Source organism: Lipophrys pholis (assembly GCF_963383615.2).
Source record: "Lipophrys pholis genome assembly, chromosome: 19".
NCBI lineage: Eukaryota > Metazoa > Chordata > Actinopteri > Blenniiformes > Blenniidae > Lipophrys > Lipophrys pholis.
In genome coordinates, this window is record NC_137647.1 from 20,527,863 (window position 1) to 20,552,487 (window position 24,625).

General features: G+C 43.4%; 1 protein-coding gene across 1 annotated transcript; it reads right to left on the minus strand.

Annotated features, from left to right (window-relative positions):
- Window positions 1-919: 919 nt before the first annotated feature.
- Window positions 920-23,893, minus strand: znf652 (zinc finger protein 652). The gene is made up of 6 exons (XM_080488176.1): window positions 23,588-23,893; window positions 17,625-19,130; window positions 12,904-13,051; window positions 11,756-11,871; window positions 7,237-7,381; window positions 920-4,576 (listed from the first exon to the last, which is right to left on the minus strand). The coding sequence occupies exons 2-6, from the start codon at window positions 18,675-18,677 to the stop codon at window positions 3,951-3,953; spliced, it is 2,088 nt and encodes a 695-aa protein (XP_080344302.1). The 5' UTR covers window positions 18,678-19,130; window positions 23,588-23,893; the 3' UTR covers window positions 920-3,950.
- Window positions 23,894-24,625: the final 732 nt, after the last annotated feature.

Sequence of the window (24,625 nt, forward strand, 5' to 3'; positions counted from 1 at the left end):
GAAGCAGCGGATACCGTAAATGCCTCAATGTGACCTTAGTGTGTTAACAGAGGAATAAAAAGTTGGCGGAGTTGAAACTATTGACAACTGACCAAGTTTGGGGGATAAACTAGCATTTTTTCCTCCATGAAGGCTGACAGACACTACGTTGTTTTGTTTTTTTAAAACTTCCAAGAGCATCATTTCGTGTCCATTACTGGTCAAATGCTTTAAATTTGTACATTTATACCGTTAAAAACTATATTGTTCTCAAAGTGATACATTGGGGAAGTGAAAATATTTATTTTTTTCCAATCATTGTGACTATTAGTCCTTGTAAACAAGGATTCACAAATTGGCACAACTCCTGAAGCTGTACCATAGCGAAGTTGAAAAGTGTACACGGCAGTGGCCTGGAGACGAGGCGCAAATTTGGGTTTGGGAGTTTGTCGGTTTGAATCCCACCTCATAAAGATCCTTGACCCTCAGCAGCTATGAAAGGGTTCAATGCAGAGAAGTAATTTCCTCGAGCGGATTAATCAAACTTACTTTCTTAGCTCGGGTATGTGGGAGCTGCTGTATTGGCTGTGTCGTCCTTATTAAATAAAGATATGACATTAAACGCACATATTCACGGCTCTTATTCTGCAGTTTGTGTAAAAAGTGATCTCGGCATAAAGTCGCGGTCACCACAGCGAAGTGAACCCGTCTCTTCCACCACAGGAACAGGAAGCGGAGACGGAGACACGATGGCTCTTTAAAAAAACAAGACGTCAGCTGCTGCTGAAGCCTCGGGGGTCACGTGCAGCCGATAGCAGACTGTTGGGAAACGTCAACAAAGTGACTCCAAAACACCAAGCGCACGTGTGTGTGTGTGTGTGTGTGTGTTCACGCCATCTATCCAATGAAATGAAAAGAGAAACACTCAGAACACTCCGTTCATGGCTACTTGTTTTTACTTCTCAAAGTTAGCAGTCAGTTAAATGTACATTATCAAAAAAGGCCCAACTTTTTCCACTTCTCCCCCCAATCTCCAAATAACATACAAAATAAGGACAAACCAGGACATTATAAAGCTGCACATTTTGTACCAGATACAATAATAAAATACGCAATGCTACATTAAGTGGTTAAAAATACAAAGGGGGAAAAGTATATTGATTTTTTTTTTTTGTTTAAAACATCTTTAAAGAATATACAATGTTATTTTTCTTAACTACCCAAGAAATTTAGTAGAAAGTGCATTCTATATAACAAAGAAAGGAGGAGGAGAATCGTTCTGTGGACTGAGGAGACGAGACACCGAGACACACCAAGCAACCATGGATTTCAGACGTGTGGAGAAGCCAGTGTGGAGTCTCCAAAGCAGAATGAGCATTGCTTTTACTTTGAAGGGAGGTCGGCGTTGGAGCAAATATTTATTTCTTAAAACAAACAAACAAACAAAGATAGAAAGACATGTCCTTTGCTTGCTCTGGTCCCTTCCGCACTACCCGCCTCCTCCTTTCCTTGCCTAACAACATCCACTCAAAAGTCGTGGCGTCCGCCGCTTTTGTCCACAACTGCACGCCGTTCCACAATGCTTCGTCAGTCCCCACCCGTTCCCTTCCCTGCGCCTCACCCACGCAGCAGTAAAGTGCAGAGAATACACACAAATGAAAAGGCTTTTAAAAAAAAAACAAAAAAAAACCAAACAAACAAACAATTAAAACAAAGATCCATACTGCAAAATGCTGAATCACAGCAGCGAACCCGAAGCGGCGGGATGATAAGCGAATAATGCAGTGCTACTGAAACCTGCAGGAGAAATGCAAGTGTCAAGTCAAACGGGGGGGGGGGGGGGGGGGGGGGGGTAAGCTACTGAGCTCGACTGCTTCAGATTGAACACCATGAGAAAGAACAAAAAGAGAAAAGAAAAGAAAAGTCACATTTACTGCTATTGTCCATCTCAGGTATTCCCACGTACACGTGGGTCGGGGCACGCCGTGTAAAAGCAGCTTTTGGTAGAAGAGCACTGGGGACGAGCCGACGGGTGAGACTGGTCGAGACTAAAACACTCAGTCCAAACTTATCAGTGCCTTGATAAAGAGCCACGAATACCAGCCGGTCCTTTAAACAATCACACCACTGGTGGTTAACGAATGGAATAGCTGATTTGATCAAACGTATGCTTATCTATACAAGAGTTCCAAGTATTAGCAGTCATTCCGCCACCGCCTCTTATCGTGTGCTCACGACGGTTTATCTATACGACGGAGCCATTCATTAGCTTAAAACAGCGTAGATTACAAAAACATGTGAACGACTCGTGAGCCATTCCTCTGCTGAGGCGACATTCAACAGGTTTAGACGCGTTTTGTCTGTGTGGATCCAAGTATGTCAGTACGATGAAAGTCAAAAAGAAACCTTTACATTACAAACCCCCCCTCCCCCCACGCACACACACTGAAACATTGGAATATAGGCTGAAGGGAATATGCATCGTTTCCTGTTAAGAACTCAGATGAAAAAGGTCCCAGTTGTGTGTACTGTGTGTTTGTCTAGTGACCTTTAACATGGTAACCCGTATCGACTTGGACAGCAGCGAGAGGAGGTGGGGGTAAATCCTGATGGGGCCATGAGGCTGGCCCCTCACAGTGGCAGTATGTTTGAGTCGTCCATCTTAAAAAGCATCTCTTGGCCGACAGTACTGAAAGCTGAGGTGGCACCAATCACAGTAGGTACGTCAGTGACGGGTGTCATCTTTGTATTGTGTGTGTGTGTGTGTGTGTGTGTGTGGGTAGATGTGCCTGCATAATTGAGTCTTCTCCGTCGCTAAATATTTCAATTCACTGTAGAAAAGTCCTGTTGTGTATGACACCATACATTGCTGCTTTGTATTTTATATTTGAAATGGAAAAAAACAAAAACAAAAAAAAAACATGTTAAAGCAGAATTAAGAAATTGTTTTATGTATTGGAATGGAAAGCACCATTATACCATGTTATGAATCTCAGACTGAGTCATGATTCAACTAACTGTCTAACCCCCCCCATGTCCTTTATGAAAAACTAAAACCATCTCCCCCTTTTACCTATGGCACTGCATCTTCTACCACTTCTGCCACCTTCCTGACAGATGGCCCCGGTCTTGCCTTGAGGGCCGACGGGGGCTCAGGTAGAACCAGTTGAAACATTCATTTAACGTGTGTGGGGCCCGAGGCTGTGCAGTCCAACCAGGAGGACAGGTGGAGTATTGCTGTGGGGAGGAACCTGCAAGCAAAGCTCCAGTCCCGACTCGTGTGCAACATCCCAGTCCGCTCAACACGACCGAAGGTCATTGATGACGTGAATCTGATGATCTGTGAGGCGAATACACGTCCACTAATGTCAGCAGCTTTTCATGAACAGGAGAAACTTTATATTCAGTGTACAGTAGGAGAACTCGCACAGAAATTATTTCTCCTCCAAAATGACTCAAGGTTGTAAAATTACCGTCAATCGACTGCTATTTGATGCACTATGTACGTGATGACGGCGCCTTAGGTCTGAATCTTTCAATCTCATGTGTGTTCAGCTTGATTTCACTCTGTTTGACAGAAGCACCCTTGTGTATTAGCATGTCTACACAGAAAGCGTTTTCCAGTCGTCCATCTGACGCTGAGCTGATGCTGCAGATGTGCTCCTACTTTGATCAATCCAGCAATCCGCGTGAAGGTTCGTCTTTCACCTCTGCTAAATGCTTCAAGTCTGTCCTGCTGCGTTTGACGCATGGAGCCACGGTACTTGTGTACTGGGCTCTGAGAACTTCCAAACTCGCGGTGCCTGAAAGCCTCCTGTGTAGACACGCACGCCGCCAACCTGCTGCTTCCTGCTACGCCGTCTCTGCAGAACCAGCTGTCGTGGCCTTGCAACTAAGAAACTGAGGCAGGACTATGAGAAGAAGAGGAACAAGGCTTCGTTTGGTGCTGGCCTGCAGACCTGGAGCACAGTTCAGTGGTGCTGCGGGGCTCCGGGGGCCTTATCCGGGGGCCCCATGTGGTGCAGGTAGCTACTGTCTTCATGCCCACAGTGGTTCAGGGGCTCGCTCTTGAAGAGAGCGGGTGGAGGGGGCAGGTGTGAGACGGGGGGAACGGCCAGGTGGTGGTGGGGGTGAGGCGGGACGTGTTGCGCTGTGGTTGTAAGGTGCTGCTGGGTGGTGGTGGTGGTGGGGTGGGGGTGGTGGTGGGAGGGCGTGGAGTGGAGCTGCACATGGGAGAATGTGTGACCCACAGGGCCTTGAGGGGGGATGGACCCCCCAGTGGGACTGAGGCCCAGGGATGCAGACGTGGTGGCCGGGGTTGCGGCGGAGGGCCCGGGGCCCGAGGAAGAGGAGGAGGAGAAAGTGTTGGCGAAGATGCGGACGGGCACGGGCGGGCCGCCGGTCTGCAGGACGACAGGGCTGGTGACACGGAAACACTTCTCCTTGTGCGCCTTCAGCATGTTGGAGAAGCGGAAGCGCTGGCCGCAGACCTCGCACGGGTACGGCTTCTCGCCAGTGTGCGTGCGGCGGTGGCGCTTCATGTTGGGCCGGCTGGTGAAGCTCTTCCCACAGATCTCACAAATGAAAGGCTTCTCTCCTGCAAGACATGAAAAGATCCACATGTGAGGACGACAAAGCGACGAGCAACCGGAAGAACGCAGCAAAGAGAAAAGAACAAGTGGAATCACTTGTTGTCAACGGTGACGGATGGAACATTAAAATAAATTATTAAAAGCCTCCGTTCAACCAAGTTAACTTTGTTCCTCGTCGGCTGAGAGCAACAGTTCTCTTTTGAAAAGGCTAATAGGTTGCCATCTTAAATCGAGGGTCTTTGCCGTCAACCCACCCACTCCACAGGAAGCTATTACAATTCTCACTCTGAGGAGAGGAAATGTGAAAGTGAACAGCAGCAGCTCCGTTAGAATGGCGCTCTCATTAACCTCCCTCCATGGAGCCACTGAATGTGCCTGCTGCCACCCACACAGCCATCTATTAACAGGCTGCTGAGGGGCTCTTTAAACGCCTTAGTCTGGCATGTAATGTGTGAAGCTCCACCACGCCACATGAATAGAAAAAAGGTGACGGCTAATGTGCCAGTCTTCTGTGACTGCTACATTACCTTCTCTGGTGATTATCCACCGGGCAAATACTCTCGGGGTGTTTAGCGTGTATTACAGAGCACCACTGGGTGTGTCTTCTCGTGGAGGAGGTTAAATTGGTTGGGAGCAGCAAGGACAGGAGAGGGGAGCGTAATTACATATCACAAATAGAACTGTGAGGGCCCATGGAGAGAGAGAGAGTGTGTGTGTGTGTGTGTGTGTGTGTGTGTGTGTGTGTGTGTGTGTGTGTGTGTGTGTGTGTGTGTGTGTGTGTGTGTGTGTGTGTGTGTGTGTGTGTGTGTGTGTGTGTGTGTGTGTCCACCCACGAGCAGCACGACTGGAGAAAGAGTGAAGGACTTGCAGGCATGGGGAGTCAGTTGAGCCTTAGAAATGGCAAAACAGGGACAAAAAAATCTGAGGGCTGCAGTGCAGCTTGTGATTAGACACCACAATATATGCGAGGTCCTTCTTTGATGTAAAACATCTCTTTCATTACCAAAAATAGGACCAAGTCTCTTGCTCTTTCCGCTGCTGTTCATGTTGGAAACACCCTGCGTCCTGTGTTTTTTTTTGTTTTTAGTGGGTGGATGGAGACGGGAGGGCTGAGCGAGTCCGGGAACACTGATGTTTAGTTTGGTCAAGTTTCTAAAAGTACCTGCAGTGTTTTAGTGAAAGGCAGGTTAAAAACTGCCTGGAAAACCTTGAAGGGTGCTTTCAAAAATGATTTATTAGTTAAATTGATGACAGTCATAGGTGCGACTCCACGTTACCTTCAAAACAGCATCAGTTCATATCTTGTCTGGTTCAAAAATATTCAAATGCCTCAAAGTAAAAAAAAAAAAAAAAAAAAAAAAAGTAAAATTGAGAAAGAAAAGAATTAAAAGAGAAAAAGAGAAAAAAACATTCACTGTATCAACGAGAGTAAAATCAAATTGAATCAAAATAAAATAAGATGAAATGTCACCACATTACTGTGTATTAAAAGCCAGTCTGACTAAATAAGTTTTGAGCCGGGATTTAAAGAGGCCAAAGTCGGTTAAGGTGTGTATTTCAGGGGCAGTTTATTCCAGAGTCTGGGGGCAGCAACTGAGGAAGACGGATCTCCCCAGTGTTTATACCTGACGGACTTCCAGTAGCCGCTGATTTGTGGACCTTAGCACCCATTCAGTGTGTCGGACAGTCAAGAGTTCCGCTAAATAAGGAGGGGCAAGGCCGTTGAGTGCTTTAAAAACAAAGCAAAATCTTAAAATCAATTCTAAAAGAAACTGGGAGCCAGTGGAGGGAGAAGAGGACTGGGGTGATGTGCTGACGTCTGGATGTGTTTGTTAAAAAACGGGCCGCAGCATTTTGCACCAACTAGAGGTGACTGAGGGCAGACTGGGAGTCACCGACATAAAGTGCATTGAAGAAATCTATTTGTGAGCTGATAAAAGCATGAATTGTCCTTTCAAGGTCGGTGCGATTTAAAAAAGGCTTTACTTTGGTTAAAATGCGGAGTTGATAAAAACTACGTGAGGTGTGTATTCGTTCCAACAAGAATTCTTGAAGCTGAAGTTAGTAGTCACAAAACACAGGCTTTATGTTTGGGATTGTTATCAGATGCCTTCCTAGTGCTATCACATAACTAGAAAGCAACTTAAGCTCATTTTCTAAAAGGACTTGGCTTATGTACTCAGACAGGAGAGCGTTGTGAAACAAAAATATGGACAGAGCCTGCGTGCAGAGCAGCTCAGCCAACTTCTTGGTAATTTACTGTCACACGGGTGTGTGTTTAAACAGAGGCAGCAGAAGAAAAATACACTTACACAGAAAGGCAAGCCACAACAAAGTTGGGAACAGCCAAGGGCATTCGAACCATTGTTTATCTTTTCGCTTAACATGCAAACCTAAAAGTCATCGTCATAAGTCCAACAGGCAAGTCCACATATCTGCTTTAGTCATGAGCAATGGAAACAAGTTCAGTGTGTAATATTAACTTTTTTTTTTGCTGTGTTGTTTGCACTCTGTTAAACAGGAAAATCTAGTCGAGTAGAAGGTGACGAGGTAAAACTTACTACAAAGTTTTAAAAGCATTGTTTTAAAGGTTCTTCCAGAAGTTAAGAAAATGTATGGGTTACCAGATTGTGTGCGCTCTAGGAGAGAGCCGCACTGCTCTCACCTGTGTGTGTCTTCATGTGCTCATCAAAATACTGTTTCATGTTGAAGTCCTTGCCGCACCACTGGCACATGAACTGCTTGTGGCCAATGTGGATGCTCATGTGGGACCGCAGCTGGTACTTGTACTGGAATCGTTCGTCACAGTTCTGCAGTGAAGATGGTTAGAAAACACACGTCAGCACACAAGTACACGTATACAGAAACAGTCCTACAGATATGTAAACACAAGAGATCTGCACTCGATACTTCTGAATGTACAGCCGACAACGGTCTCCGGTTTAACTGATGGCTAAAGATGATAAAATGTTTATTTATATTTCAAAATAGTCACACATATTCTGCTCTGAAAATACATGTTTTATATAGAGGATTATAGTTTTACTTTCCACTTATGTTTTTATGATAACTTTTCTTTCTCAAAAATGAAAAGGAAAGCCTCATGCTGTGTGAAGGACCTTCTATTTATTTTGAAGGATTTAACTTGCTTATTTGACAATATACAGCCATAAAAAAACTAAATGTATCCACAGAACTTCTGCCACATTATCCAAGTTAACTTTACCTGGCAGTTCTTGGATATTACTTTGTGTATTAGATAGTATTCATATGACCAGAGTGGTGAGTCCTGTGCAGCCGAACTGGACGCAAATGTAATGACTAGTAAAGGAAAGTGAAGCTCAATTTCTCTGCTTTCTGAAAGTTTTGGAATTTTCTAAAATTAAACTGAATAAGTTACCGTTATGAGAACTACATATTCCAAATGAATGAATGTAGCCAAAATGGTTTTATGCACACTGACGTTGCCGAGTTAAATAACGAAGGAGAACCTTGTTTCTTGTATATGCATGATGTTTATAGAGAGAAGTCACTCCAACAAGTCAACCACAAGCAAAATATTGGCTGCATGTAGCAACACTGTCCGTTTGCTCTCTCTTGGTCAGAGGTATTTATAATGTCAATGGACCCACCTGAACCTGACTAAATAAAAGGCTGTGGGAAAAATCTCCAGCAGTTTCCATGTGGCACTCCAAAGTTAGGCCACGACGGGATACATTTTTCATGGGCTGAACATGCGTGTAATTACATGGTACAGAGTTGCATGCCTCCTAACATTTAATTAGGGCAGCTCCACCCATACTCATGTTCCGTCTGGCCTCGAGTGGCCTCAGATGGAGTGAAACGTCTAGTTCAGGCTTAACATGCGTGCATATTGCATCTATCATCTTAAAATGCAATAATACACTATTTACTAGTGCCTTTACACCTGGTTTATATGTTGAACATATACTCTATCATCGTTAACAGAAAACAGGTAGAAGGTCCCAATACGTCCTGATTTAGCATGGCTCGACATTGTCCGAACGTCCAGAGCGAGTTAAAGCTTTGCTCGGGCAAGTGAATCCTCTACCCAGCTTGTCCGAACCGGCTAGTGGTTTTTTTGGCGATATTTTGACGTTTTTTCGGCAAACATCACTTCGTATCACCAACAGCACCACCAGCAGGGCGCGGCCATTTTTGCGTGACCATTTAACGAGATCTCGCCCGGAGAGCGCGATCACGTGATTCTCGCGTGATCACCGATGATAGCGTTGGAAAACGGCGTGAAACGTGAATGAAAATATCTGGGGTACGACCGACTTGTCCCTCCTAACTCCTTAACTATCGACTTTACCGTAACCCTGTGAATGACGTCACGGGGTTGAGGAAAGGTGTTAAAGGGGTTCCTAAAGTAGTGTGAGTTGGAGAGCGCTTTCACTTAGTGACATCATAATAATGCGACAGCGGCGCAAGTTAGTGACGTCCACCATGGTGGGGAAAGAACTACAAGTTTTCCGAAATAGACTACAAAAAGCGCATTTAGTTTATATGATTTAAAGTTGTTCAAGGCAGATTACTGCGTTGGTAACTTACATGATCTGCTCCCTTTTCCGACATCGTGAGTTTCCCTGAACGCTCGGATGAGCAGGTCCCTTTAAATGTTGTCGCCGCAAGGAATTGTGTGGCAGCATGAGCTCGCCTCCTTTGCGAAAGGATGCATCAGTGGTTCCTAAGCTAAAGGAGGCTATAAAGGAAGCAACGAGCCTCCTTTCATTTGCTTATTGAGAATTCGGACAGTCCTTATCATGGCTGCCACAAAAAAACACTTCCGGGGTTCAGGAAAAGTCGATAGAGAAGGAGATAGGAGGAACAATTCGGACGTACCTCTGGAGAGAGCTGCTGGTAAGATAGTCGTATTTTACCGGCACTTTTAAATTTTACCCCTCATCGTACCGGGACTTTTTTTCCAGCGTAGGGCGCGTACCGGAACTTTTCGTAATGTCAGGACTGTCAGCCGCTACTTTTGTCACACACTTTGAACCCAGCGGCTTAAACAATGAGGCTAATTTATGGAGTTGTACTGGTAAACGAGATTCATGGCGACAATACATGGGTAATGGGTTCAGGTGCATCACGTAACTCTGCCCTCCGTGGCTGACCAATCATCCACAGAGGAAAATCGAACCCCCCCCCCCCCCCCCGCACTGTTTTTTTTTCTTAAAAAGAAAGAAAGAAAAACAAACAAACCCTGCAATCCCACAGTGAAATTCATGCCCTGTTACAACGTGGACACATGTGCTGATAGACGGCCTATACTGTAGATGTACAAATATATTTTTTCTTTTTAAATATGGTGGGTGCAGCTTCTGTTTATTTAAAAAAAATTGTTTGCACTGTACTGTCTGTGGCCCATATTGACGTGATCATCGACATCAACATTTTTCACAATTACACACTTAAATGTTATATTACTGTACAGGGAGAACATTTCCTAAAAATCTAATTCATATAGTTTTCAGCAAACTGCACCAGGTTCCTGTCCTGTAAATTCCTACATGACCCCAGGGTCCTCTGTGTCAATTTTCAAATGGAGTAAATGCAGCTTTTTTTCCCCCCACAATTACACGCTTAAATTACACCCAATACAAATAATGCTGTACAGACTGATTAAATAAAAATCCCCACGGGGACAATAAAAGTATATCTGAACTTATTCATGATGGTGTCGTGACATCCACTCATCGCTTTCTCTTTCTCTCTCTCATTCTTCTTTCCTTTAATGTTTTAGGGGGAATTATTAAAAGTCTGTCAATATTTAAATAAATATGCAATTACTTACAACATGTGCTTATGTTTTGTTTTTTTAAACTCACACCATTAAAATAAAGCAGCCGGTGGATCCACACGCTGCACAAGGTGCCTTTATTTTACACCGACCACCTGACGTATAAAATGTCTGCGCACGCCACTAAATATTCTGTTTTTGTCCCATATTTGTATGAGAGACTGACAGCATGTCACCAAGAGGAGGACCGGCACGTATTTTTCCCCCACTCAAAGCACTGGGTAACAAACACAAAATACATTGTAGAATACAATAATTTATACACAGAGTTGAGAGTAGTAACTGACATACATCAGTAGTTAAATTTTAAGGGTGGGTAAATATAGAAAATACAGAAAAAGTTACCCCAAACATTAAAACAAGCAAGTTGGACCCCATGCACCCCTTCACAAGGGTCCACTGCCAGAGTCAAATTAATTTAAGTACATGTAGTTGTTCATTCAAAAAAACAATTACAGAAACATATTACAATGTATGTATTGCTCGAATTCATACATTACCCAAGCTTAAGCATTTCCATTAAACTTCGGGCAAGTAAAAAGTTGTCAAGCCTTGAATTTAGATGTTCAAACCTAACTAACCCTGCTGGACGGAATTGATTCTAAAAAATATCACCACATACGTTTAGACTGTACTGCGTAGTCTTCTTTAATATAACAGGCTGGATGGTTTCCTTGTAGAACACTGAATAAAACATCTATTTCGGGATGGTTACAAACCACATGGCACAGATGTTCCTCTGAGCCCGAGGCCGTTTTCTAAGAATACAACAAGAAATACATAAAAAAAACAAACTGGAGCCTTCAGCGCCTCTGCACAACGCATACAACCACTCAGTGATCAAATTCTGCTCTAAATAAAGACAGTTAGGACTGGGGAAAAAAAAACAGGTGATGGCATTTTGGCACGTGTTCAGGCGTTGACCTATTTGTTTGAAGGTGTTTTGAGCTTGACAGACCCCCCCCCCCCCCAGGGAGAAACCCTTCATTCAGCTGAGGAATCTATGGCAACGGCACACGAAAAATCGAAACACTGAACAGACAAGCCTCGTTCAGTTTTAAAATTCCTCTGGGTGCACGTTGTTAACACTACACGCACACGCGTGGATAGTTCAGGTGTTAATCTGGAAAGTTGCTCGTCCACTCTATTCACACAGAGCGACAAAGATCCAATACACTTTCCCTGAGCACATGAACGGCAGTTTGCATAAATCACAAGGAAACTCCAGAACACTGTTCTAACTGGCATTAGAAAGGCTTTTCAGTCCGTGTCTGAAACCGAGCTAATGAAAGTGAAAGTCGTGTTTTAAACTGCAGCCTGATGCATGATGACGTCACAGCAACACGGTTCAACTCACCTCACAGCGGAAGGGCTTCTCTCCAGAGTGCTGGAGCGAGTGGACTTTTAGCGACATGCTGCGTTTAAATGACTTCCCACATGTCTCACAGGTGAAAGGCATGTCCTTAGTGTGGGCTGGGTCGGCAGGGAGAGAGAACAATGGAAGAGAGGCGTCTTAAACTGAAGAACCTTGCATAAAGTCAAAACTCTAGAAATTCAAGTAACTTTGAGCGATAAAAGTGGTTAAAACAAATACTAATCTTATAGAAATTCCACTTCTTATACAAACCTCCCAAACACCTGAGGTCTGCTCAAAAGGTCGTCTTATTTAAATCAAGGCTGAAAACATTATTATACACTGCAGCATTCTCTTGATTTTAATATATCACTCCCTGTAATGATTCTAATTATTCACTATTCTATAAGCATTTTTATTAGTTTCATTTTAAATTCTTCTGGTCTTTAAATGCACTTATATTTTTATAATATCTTGTTTTATTTCTATGATTTTAATGTAATTTGATGTATTTTCTTTGTCTTTGTGAAGCACTTTGAATTGCCTTGTATATGAACGGTGCTATACAAATAAACTTGCTAAAGGGGAACATTCTGAAACTGTTAGAGTGTGTGTCAGTCTGGTGTTCCTCCAGATGATTTTTATTTTTACATTCCATTTATTTACTTGTTAGTTGATTTATCTGCTTTATTTTGTGATTATTTAAGTTTATGACTGTGTGATAGGTTGATAAAAAGACAGGATGCAAACAGATGAACTGAGAGGGGGGTATGCTTCTTCCTACTCAAGTATGTTATTTTTCTTCTATTTATCATTTTGTTTTTTCTCAGTATGTTCAAAGTAAAATAAAAACAAAATGAGTGAAATATGAAGACTGAATTTAAATACGTCTTCAATACTGACTATTTGATTTTATTCTTCATTAAGAATCAAATTACAGAAATGTTAAACATCAATCCTGCTTATTTTTTTCCCGTGATAATACACAGTAATACCATTAAAAAAAGTAAAAAAAAAAGTATAAAAAACCCCAAAAACAAAGAGCTTGATTTGATTGTGCTGAACTAAAAGTTGCCAGGTGGGACTCACACTTATATTCAAAAGATCATAACGTGATCTCCGAAAGAAAGAAAAAAAAGTCCCAAACTTACCAACCATGTGCTTACGAACATGAGCCATGGTGTAGAATTTCTTCTCACAGATCTCACATGAGAATTTCTTCTCTGCGTAGCCGTGCACAATTTTAATGTGCTCGTGCAGCGACCACAGCTTTTTAAAGGACTTGTTGCAGGAGACACACTGAGAGAGGAAGCAAAGAAGAGACAGTCATATTGGGATCAAGCTCTTGGTGATGGTTGTTGCCAAGTTTGATACAACTTCTTTGTTATACTGCAGCGCCCTCTGCTGGTAGAAGAAGCAAACATTAAGGATGTAACAGCCTGAAATCATGTATGTACGTTCCAGAAATCTAATGAGTATTTACCTTGCTCAGAGCTGGTCTGATGGTTTATTCTACAAACTCACGGTACTATCCAGACATATTTGGAGAACGGCACTATATTCAGGATTTGAAGTGAAACAAACAAGACTTTTATAAATTATGTAAAAAGTGCTAATATGAATTTTGACCAGACAAAGTGACAAGCGCTTCACTCAACACCAGCAAGCTTCAGGTTACATTTCTGAATGCAATATATTGTCACCTTTTACCAAGAAACTTTATCATGTTAGAACTTGATAGGAAGTTATCGCTTAGAAAAACCAGGTGAAGTGTTTTAGCAGAAAAGTCCATCATGTTATGTAAACATATTGACAAACTGTCAATACAACACAAGTTCACTAAACGTATTTGGTCATTTTAGTTCAGGAGTCTGCAATCTGTTGCTTTTCTGCCCTTTTGTCATGAGTCCCTGAAGCTTTCACTAAATCACATCTAAACATATTAAATAATTTTATATTTAATTAACACACAGGAGTCATTTTCAAAATGACTCCTTTCTAAAAGGGGGGAAAAAAGCTTAAACATTGAAGAAAACAAAAAACGTTTTACATCGTTAATCACATTCACCCATTCAAACACACATTCCCACACCAACGAAGGCTGCGGCCATGCAAGGCACTGTCATTCCAATGGGAGCAATTTGGGGTTCAGTGTCTGGCTCAGGGACACTTCAGCATGTGAACAGGTGCAGATGGGAATGAATAGAACCTACAACCTTCCGATTGGGAGACGGCTGCTCTACCAACCAAGCTATGCCGCCTTCATGAATTAACCCACGGCTCTCAAATGATTTATATGTAAACACCCTCCAATTAAACCTCAAAGTCTGCACTCGCAGCACATCTAATTGTTTAATTTCAAATCTGTTGCCAAAATGCAGACAACTGTCTCCGAGTGGTAATATTTATGGACCAGACTGTAATTACACTGATCACAAGAAAGGCTTTCTATTCAAAGTTGAGCAGCTTAGATAAAATGTACCTTTTGGACGCTGTAATTGTTCTCGTCTCTTTGGCAAAGCTGCACAGCTTTTGACCGAATTCCAGTTGAGTCTCTAACTCAGCCGTTTCCAAACATTAAAGTTGTTTTGAAGCCATTCCTGTCTGGCTCTAGATTTACGCTTGGGGTCGTTGCCTTGCTGGGAAATAAATCCACTTTTGTGACAGTGGTTATCTTGCAGGCTGCAGGGCCCGCTGCAGAGGAAAAGCATCCTGCTGCCACCATTATGCTAAACACAACATTAAAAACAGTTTACAACCAAGCTGGAGAAGCCTAAATTCTGTCTCATTAGATCAAAGACGCTTCCTGGAATCATCCTCAAGCCTCGGAGCGAGCGCAGGCAAAGATATCATGTGAGGATTTTATTCCTCAAACAGTGTCTCTTTCTTCACTTCACCACCACAACTAGCTGTCTGCACTTTGTCCAACACGAAGCCTCCAGTGTCTTCACAGCTGACAAAGTCCTAATAAAGCTCATTTAACCTTTTCATTTAACCCCAAAGAAGCCAAAGACGTACATTAAAGTAAGCATACAGCCACATGAAGCTATAATAAAGAACTGTGAATGCTGAGAACTAAAACTCTGGCTGACTTTCTCCTGTCCAGAGATGTTAAACCACAAACGGCACCAATCTAGTGAAATAATAATAACAGCTGATGACTGTGGCAGAGCTCTGCGGGTCCTAACCTTGGGTCCGAGACACGTGGAGCTTTGAATCCTCTGTAATCTGTATTTGGAAGTGTTTTAATTCAGTATACAGTGTGTGTAGAATTGTTAGGCAAGTTGTATTTTCGAGGATTAATGCTATTTCTTCACGACTCGCTCAATCCTGAATGTTAATAAAGCTCACACCGAAATATCTAAGAAAGTAAAAGTCAGGTTTTTTTCTTCAAGAGAATGTCTTGGTGTGCAGAATTATTGGGCGACTAAGTGAAAAACAAATTTTTTCATCTCACTTTCAATCATTAAAGTGAAAAGTGTGAACAAACTACTGAATAAATATCCAAACATTTCGAATATAAAATCTGTGACCAATAAAATCCCCTTCTATGCAATTTGTGTCAATGTCTTTATTTGTTCACGGTCAACTGTTTGTGCAGCGGCAACCAAAACCTCCAGACTCTGTTCAGAGAGCTCACATGTTTTCCTTCATGGTAAATCTCCCGTTTAAGAAAAGCCCACAAGTTCTCAATAGGGTTGAAGCCAGGTGAGGACGGGAGCCATGTCATTTTCCTGTCAACTATACTGGCAAACCACTGAGCGGAGGACTTGTGATGGAGGATTGTCCTGCGTAAACATCAAGGTCTTCCTGAAAGATTCAGGCTCGAGTGCCTTCTTAAAATTATCAGTTGTTCTGGGAGTTGATATTAAGTCCATCCTTAATAAGGGTCCAAGGAGCTTGTCAATAATGATACGTGCCCATACTAGAACCCCACCCCTACCTCCACCCTGTGGGCGTCTGAATTGAAGTGGAGCTTTGTGTCGTTACTGATCCTCCAGGAGTGACTCATTTCACAAGTCCTCAAAACCTTTGAAAAAATTGGTCTATAAGTGTTTCTTGGTCACATCTTGACGTTTGGTTCAATAGTGGTGGGATTTCAGCCTTCCTCACCTCGGCCAGGTCTCTGAGCACTGAACATCTTGCATGTTGGGAGTACTTCTGAGTTCTCCAGGTAGGTTTTAGTTCTGGAATATGGCAGCACGGGAGGACAATGAGTGCTCTTTAGCTTCATGCTCGATTTTTGTTTTTTGTTCTTTTCTTTCTCAACGTGTTTCTTTTGGCCCTATCAGCTTAGTATAACCAAACTTTTGATAGTTCTGTGATGACAACTCAATAACTTTGCAATCTTTAATTTTTTTCTCTCCAATTTTTGACTTTTCGGAGTCAGTCAAACCTTTTTTTTGGCCCATTTTGCCAAGAGAAAAGAATCTGCTTCATAATTCCACACAGCAAACCTTGATATAGGGTGTTGATCTCCTGAGGACACACCACAAATACACAACACCTGATGTGCTCAAATCCAATAAACAGCTTCATTTATACACTTTGGAGCTGGAAAATAAGCATAGAAATGGTATGGTCAAAATATTCACTTGCCTTATAATTCTGCACACACTGTATTGGTGAAAGTGGGTGCCTACACCAGTGATTGGCTTCAGTGTAATGGTGACAACAGGGAACCGCTGGTATAAAGGATTTTCTTTCTAGATCTTCTGCTACCGTTTCATCAAGACGAAAACTTTATCCAACACACTGGCAAATACCCAGTAGATTTATGAAGCAAATATCACAGGAAATGTGTTTCGGTTGATGAATGTAGTTAGTTGAGGTAAATCATTAACTTTACAAAGCCATTCCCAGTAATTCTCTTCCCATAAAATAGCAAGAGTATGCATCTATTTGACCTTCAATCACAAAGACACACGCAGGCCTCCAAAACCAATGTACTTTTGTTGTTGCCTGTATGACTGCACTGACTGGTTAAAACCACTTTCATACAGAGCGTAAATAGTTTTTGAACCAAGTGCCAGAACTGGTGGGTCCAGTACTCTGTGTGTTAGTATAAAAGCGCTACAATATCAAGTTGAAGCAGCTTGATATCAGCTGCCGGGAGACTTAAGATCAACAACAGCCACAACAGTAAAGCGGAATGAAAAATATGGACCGATTGAAAATCAAAGCTGCATAGAGGAAATGTGAGGCAGGACTACTGGTAAGTCGTCAGGGGCAAGCAGTTTGAGAGTGGTTAGAACTTAGTCAAATGTGGAATCAAGTCTTGTTTGAGACGAGAAAAAACTGTTAATGTTTAAGAGTCTCTAATGAAAATCACTGAACAGCCAGGAAATGAACTGCACCTTTAAACTAACTTTAGCATTAATCAGTATGGGAAAGAACCAGAATGTAGGTACTTGGTCAGGAGTAGTGGTACCTGGTCCAAGGGTCTCGGGACGTTCGATGAAAGCACAGTCTTTAAATTAACAAATAAAAACTATTGTCAATCACACGGAATATAGCTAAGTCATGCCTCAATAATGTCTCCAAAAATCCCCCATTTTGTAAAACACTTTAAAATGGATGTTTCTGGAACCTCTTTCATAACTTTTAAATCAGGGCCACTAAGACTTGGGCTCGTTTATTCAAATAGAATAGAAATACTTTATTAATCCCAGAGGTAAATTCTTGAAGGAAATGAGGAGAAGAGAACTAATAATAGGTGAAGCTATTCCTTGGAAAAATAAACACATCTTGATCTCTCGCTGAGAGACCTGACCTGTTTTGATGTTTAACGTGATGTTTAGCGTGGCTGTGTTGTTCCTCTGTCAATAAGAGTAATCACAGATATAAATGATGTGTGTGAGATGGTCTTTACCTGGATGTTCTTCTCACAGTCCGTCTGCTGATGGAGTGCCAGCTCGCTCTCCAGGACAAACTTCTTGCCACACTTGTCACAAATCTGCATCCGTCTGTGGGTGACGTTCATGTGCTTTTCCAGGTACCAGCGCGTGTTGAACACTCGCGGGCACTTCTCGCACGCCAGCAATTCCTTCTCCTCCACCTCTGCTTTGCCCCCCGACGCCGTGGCGCCCCCGGAGGCGCCGGCAGACCTGGCTGACCTGCGCTTGCTCTTTGGGGGCTCCATGCGCTTCCTCCGCCCCCTGGTGGTCATCCCGGACGTGGCGGTGGTCAGAGCTGCTCGAAGGCTTTTCCTTCTCGGCTGGCTGTGAACCGCCGTGCTGCTGGCACCATGACGGGCTCTCTTTGAGCGTGGCCTTTCACTCTCAAGCTCATCTTCCTCCTCCTCCTCATCATCCTCCTCCTCCTCCTCATCAGGGCTGTCTTCATCCTCCTCCTCCTCCTCTTCATCGTCCTCTTCCTCGTCTTCATCGCTGCCACCTCTCTCAGAGTCATCGGCAGGGGTTCCAGTTTTGTTGTCCCCCTTGGACACATGAAGCGTCTGGTTGTTTAGGTTGACCTCCACGATGATCTGCTCCCGCTTAAAGCCTCCCTCCCCGTCCTCACCCTCTTCTTCTTCTTCCTCCTCCTCCTCCTCATCGTCGTCATCGTCCTCGGTGTCATCGGAGGACCCCTGATTGCCTGCCTGGGAACCCTGCGACTCCACCTCCTGACCAGCGGCCCCCTCTCTGAAGTACTGCTGATGTTGCTGTGGAGTCACGTGCTGAGCGGGCAGCTGACCAATGTTCTGATCTCCCATGGAAGACTTCGCCGCCATCTTATTGTCCACAAGCACAGAATAAGGCTTGCCACCGACCTCCCTCTTAAAAAGCTTTCCCGTCAGATCCAGGTCAGGGTTAGCAGAGTGGAAGTAGGACTGGGACACCGGAGCCCTGCGTCCTTCCTCCTGTGACATCCCGCCAAGGCTCGGGACGGAAACCTCCTCCTTGAGGCTCTGGCAGGATTTCATGAAGAGAGCGAGGGTGCAAAGGGAAGGGCTTAATGTGAGCAAAGAGAAAATGCAGGAGAGCGACTGCTATGGTGGACTAGTGCACCCTACGAGGAGGGGCAGGGGACGCCACACCAATCCCCCGCCCTCCTTCTACTGAAGAGACAGGAAGGAGGGGACGAGGGGAGACAGTCAGCCCGATTCAAAGAGAGCATCCATGCTTTCCGAGCGGAGAAACGCAGCTGGAGAAACATACAAACTGCTCTAATGGCTCTTCCATACGTTGAAAATTGAAAAACTGCTAAATCGATGGCTCTGTGTCTCCAATGCTTGACATGTGAGAGTTCAAATGTCAAATTCAGTGTCTCAGTGAGCTGCTGCCCTGCGAGGTACCAGGGTCTTCAGGTGAAGATGCCACAACTGCTGCGAGGACCTCTGCGCCTTGCTGGAGCAGCCATTTACAGCGCGACACACCTACGACAAGAGAAACGAAACAAAGAGGAACAAGGTTGAGATTAGAGGGCGAGCTCTTCCCCCGTTTTGCCTCCCTCGAGAGTCTGTGACCTGAAACAGAAGCCATAATGTCAAGCTTTATACTGCAAGTGTTACATCTGCCCACAGATGTTTCAGTGTTGTGTGTAGGTGCTGAAAGAAAACCCGCAGGTTTCACAAATGCATACGAGTGCATACAATATCAACAACAGAACACTGCTGCATCGTTCTAGACAACAACTGAAACACCTCATAAGAAAACAAACAACTGGCCCTCCTCTGCATAGTGACAGATTATACGACTATTCCTGTTCGTTTAGCACAGAATTAGAACTAAACCGCAGCAGAGCATTTTCTCACCACAGTTTAAAGAAGTTAAATATATTCTTTGCATGACAACCTTGCAGAAACCTGTTCTATTGCACACACATTACACAGCCTATATTTTGGGAGCTTTGAAAATACTCGTCTTTACCCTGACCGTTTCAAATTCCAGACGTTCTGTGTGGAGTTTGCATGTTCTCTGTGTGTGCGTGTGGGCTTTTTACAAATACCCATTAATCCCAAACCCCAACAAACTTGATTTGATACTAATTGTTGAACATGAATTACTTGTAGGAGTCCAGTCTCTGGAATCAAGCATCTAATCCTTCTGAAGTCAACAAGAAAAATAGCTTTTGAACAGCAAAAAACAGAATTTACATATTATGGCAACTACTTACAAAAAAGTACACAAAGAAAACCTGGCAAAACTTAGAGAACTATGGTGATCACTGTTGCGATCTAATGCACAAAACTGCTTATAAGCTTCAGATACTGCACCTTTATAAGACGGTTAGATAATTCTTAACATGGACAGGGAAACTTCAAAGCATGCACATAATTTAATTCACTGATCTTGTGCAATAGGTAAAATTGTGATAATTTTTTGCAACTTGAAAGATTTGCAAGCAAAGAACAGAATAAACAGTCCATCTTTAGCATCAAATATTTTTCACTCCTCCCATTGACTGTTGGAGATTGTAGAGTAACCACAGCGCAGGAGCATGTATTGCACAAAACCACAGGAAACTGTATTTCAACCTCTCTGTGAAGCCAAAGTGCTGCACTTGTTACACCCAACAGTATCACTATCACATCTATAGAAAGCCAATTAAACATTCGATGAAAGTGAATTGTTTTTGTACGCAGGTGTACCGTTGTGTACATGTAGTGCTGGGGCATTGGTGGACTGATGGTTTGGTGACCTCGAACAACTTTGCAATCCACAAACCACTTTTCACTGTGCAACAAGGGCGTTTCACTCACTGGAATACCTCCCTGAGCACCACACAAACAAACAACAAGAAAACAACATTTCCTTTCTGGGAGACAGCACACATCCTCTCCGCTGAGTCTTCACAAACATCTTATATTTTCAGCTCCTGACGCTCCACTGTGCAAAGAAAACATAAATAGGCCAAAAGACACTTTGATATTCACCCCACCCGCCCACTCGACTTTTGAAGTCTACTTTGTTCTGATCTTTAATTTACTGCCATAATTACCGTGAGGAGTTTGAAAGAGTGCTAAAAAAGAGCCATTGAGTGTGCAAAAGAGGAAGCTGCAAGTAAAAAGATAAACGCAAACACGACACCGTCAGTTACTTTCTAGAATGCAATCACAACTATTAACCATGATTAGTTTAGTGTGACCTTTTGACTCACTTTCACCAGATCATTATCTGTTCCTTTGAAAAAAGTATAATTTTTACTGCCACTTTATTACTCAGCACGAATTCCCTCTGATTCAGACTGGAGATGATCTGAAATTGATTTTTTGTTTTTAAATTGCTAGTGACAGCTCCTTTGATGAAAGATTAATTTGATGACTGTAATGTTTGTTCATTGATCTGCCGTGCTGTCAAAATGCACAACACACAGTCTAGGCCTCGCTTAAAATCATGATTTAAACAGTCTATTATTCTTTTTAAAGGAAATGTTTTCTTCATTTCTAGTCAGACGCGCGCAAGTTGGTTTTACATAGTTTTGCAATCAGGCGTGAAAGACATTTTCTGCAGCCAGCCTGCACATATAAGACACACCTGTCTTCTTTTGCACGCTGATCCTTTGAGAGTTGGGCAGCAGCTCTGAGAGCATTAAAACCACAGGGGGAGGGGGAGCTCGGCACTGACAGAGCAACTCAACTCACATGCTCGTCCTGGACACAAAGCCTTGTAGATAATCCCACATCTCGATGATGGAGCAAAATAAACTGTAGGAGAAACCACGGCTTGAACTTCACTTAACATGAAATTTGTCCAGTGGTCTCCAACCCAGTATGTTTTAAATGTCTCATGAATCTGATGATTATGTCATCAACAAGCTCCTAAAAGGCAGAATGAGAAGCCCCTCATTGCAATCAAGATCCCTTAATTATGCATTAAAATTCAATGACAACCAGCTATGTTTAGGGTGCATCAACACTCCGATTCACTTTTGAAGCAAATCAGAAAAGCTAAACAAGCATTTTAAAACTGAAAACAACGCACATGTACAAACTAAGTACGGTTATGCAAGTCATATAAAGTAAAATCCTTCCACTCACATATTATCACTGATGAGTCATTTCGGGTTTCACTCACTCTGAAATATTGCAGCTCTTTGATGTGGGAAGCAGGCAGAGCGCAGCCTTCTCAATATCACTGGTAATTAGTCTACACAATCACCTTGTCAGATCGGGAGGTCAAAACTATTTAAAACATAATCAATTGTGACCTTTTTTTATTACTTTGGACAGCTCTTCACACCCTGATGGACAAAAAAAACAAGTGTCACAATGAATGTCTTTTTGACAGCACATTTTAGTAATCCAAAGCAAAACTAATGCTCAGCAAAACTTGCAGAGGAATCAAAGTTCCTGCAGCAGCAGCTCATTTAAAGCCTTCCTCAATCTCATTCAGGGACATGATGAGAAACCGAAACGCATTTCTAAGCGGGTGAACCACAAAACCAGTCAAATACCGGATAGATGTTACTGTGCCTTGAAATTCACAAGACACAGGATGGGAGCGTCAAGTGCAACGGCCGCATCCAGCTTTTCAGCGGTAAATGGGGCACATGTTCACGAACACTTGGCTGAACTCTTGACAGTAAAGCAGTTGAGATCTGTTGAGTCAAAATGCGTCACGTTCACCCTTTATTATGCAGCACTGCTACTCAAATCCTGCTTCCTCTGAAGTCTAGACGTTAAGAAGCTTTACCTTTTTGCAGCTTGTGCGAGGGTTCACATTCCTCACTCTGTCCAAACTCATAAGACTTTAACCAGCTCACCGTGCTTGCACTGCAGGGGTGCTTGGTGTCCCTGTGAGTATTTGGTCCCCAAGCCCATAATCAGGTCATAGAGCCTTACCCAGGGTTTTGGAGAAAGTAGAAATCAAGATATCCAAGAGCCCTCGTCTTCTGTTCTATATCAAGGCCTTTAGGGCACAAAACTTATTAAAACATGAAGCTACTGATTTATATTAACATCTAATGCGCACAAATGTCTATGTATTTTGTATTTTGAGCTGGACTGCAAAGACTTCTGGATAACTCCAAATTAAGGCTTCGATAACATGTCCAGAAGAAGTAGTACATGCCCCAGCTCTTTGTAGCTGTACTGTGCGTAAAGTGAAGAAAGGGTTACGGCAAACAAAAAAACAGAAAGTGTAGAAAGGGTTAAGACAGAGAGGTAAGAGTGTGCAGAGAGCAGCTCTTGCTGTGCGGGCCTGACCAACTTGGGCTACTTAGCCAGCTAGCAGGTCTGTAGGTAGTGAACCTGTGCAAACACATGACGAGCTAACGTGGCTACATTAGCTCAAGGTGCAGACATGGGAGCTCTTAGTGCAGTTAAGGTCACTCTTTCTAACGAGCAAGTTCAACGCCTTGCACAAGTTAGACCAACCGAAGGCTCGAATATGCTGACATGCATTACCAAAACACACACCGAGTGCTTTCGCTTCTTTTTAGGACCCAAAACCGCCCAGACGGTGGTGGTGGTGGTGGGGTGTAGTTAGCTCCCAGCTAGCACCGACGTCAGTTATTTAGCTTTGACGTTGCAGTTAATTTCGATGTGGCGCTTTCGGTGGGGAGAGAAACAGCGACAGTCGCGAGACGCACAAGGAGCTGATGTCACGCTGTGTTAGCGACGTTTCTCCACTGTGGTTGCAGGAGAAAGAGGGGGGGGGGGGGGAGAAAAGCGGCGCTTTTCCTCCGCTGGACGCAGGCTGCTGTAGCGGCAAACCCACTCAACTCGACACTGTCACAAACTCGGTGCTATTAGCCGGGCTCCGCCGAGCACCTTCTCTCCCGGCTCCAGCCACCGGCGACCCGGCGAGGCGGCTGTCATGCGGGTCACACGTGTAAGCGCAGCAAATAAAAACTCCCAATACGACATTTTGCTGTGTTTTGTTGGCTCACCTCCGTCGAGAGCGACCTCCCTCCCTCCCTCTTGCAATCAGAGTTGCACAGATTCAGGGCTGCTCGCGCTGGCTCGCCCTCCCTCCTCCACGGCCGCGGATGTGCATTTGAGACAAGGCGGTCTTTTGTGTGCAAAAAAAACACAAACAATTAAAACAAAAAATAGCGAGAGAGTTGTTTCCGTTGCGGTGCGCCGCGGGCTGCAACGGCGTCCTCAGCCCCCGCTACGTGGCCCAGCCGAGCTGTCGCGCGCCGCCGTACCACCGCCGTCCCGCGCTCATCGCAGGCATTCAAGGGCCGCTGTCTGGGCAGGCGCGCGGCCGCGTGTCTGGGTCTGGATTTCTTGTCGTCTCCAAAGCAGACAGAGCGCAGCGTGAGCGCGCACACTCGCCGAGCCGAGGACCTTGGATTGATGGAGTCATAATGAGAAGAGCCCCGAGGAGCGCTTTGCCCCCCCACACGAGACGTTCCGCAGCGGCAATTAATCCATCCAGATCAGCTACTTACACTCTCTAATCAAATATCTCTGCACGCTCATTTCTTCTCTTTTCAGATAATATAAATTCTTTAACTAGTTTCCCCCAAAGCACAGTGAAACAAATTAAAACAGAACAGAAAAAAAAAATAAGGGAAAGCAGCTCAAACCTATTAACATAATTCTTTATTGCTCCTAAAATGTGGCCCTTCTTGTACATCCTTCACCTTAACAGCAATAAAAAAAAAGTTTTCAAATGTATGTTTAGTGCCAACTCTTTCCTCAAATGTGAGATAAGTTTCTGAGATTGGAAGAAAAAGTCACCGGTGCTTAGAATATTTGGCTTCGCGAATGGTTTTACATACAATTATTTTAATGTTTTATTTTTGATGTATTATTAATATTGTTTATTATTAATAATATGTTTAGTAATAAGAATAGTATTATGATTACTTATTTTTAGTGTAAGTGTAAGTCAGAAAAACACACATTAAAAGCTTATAAAAGTGTGTTCCTTTTCTTACAATTAGCAATATTGTTACACAGTAACAATACCTCAAGCT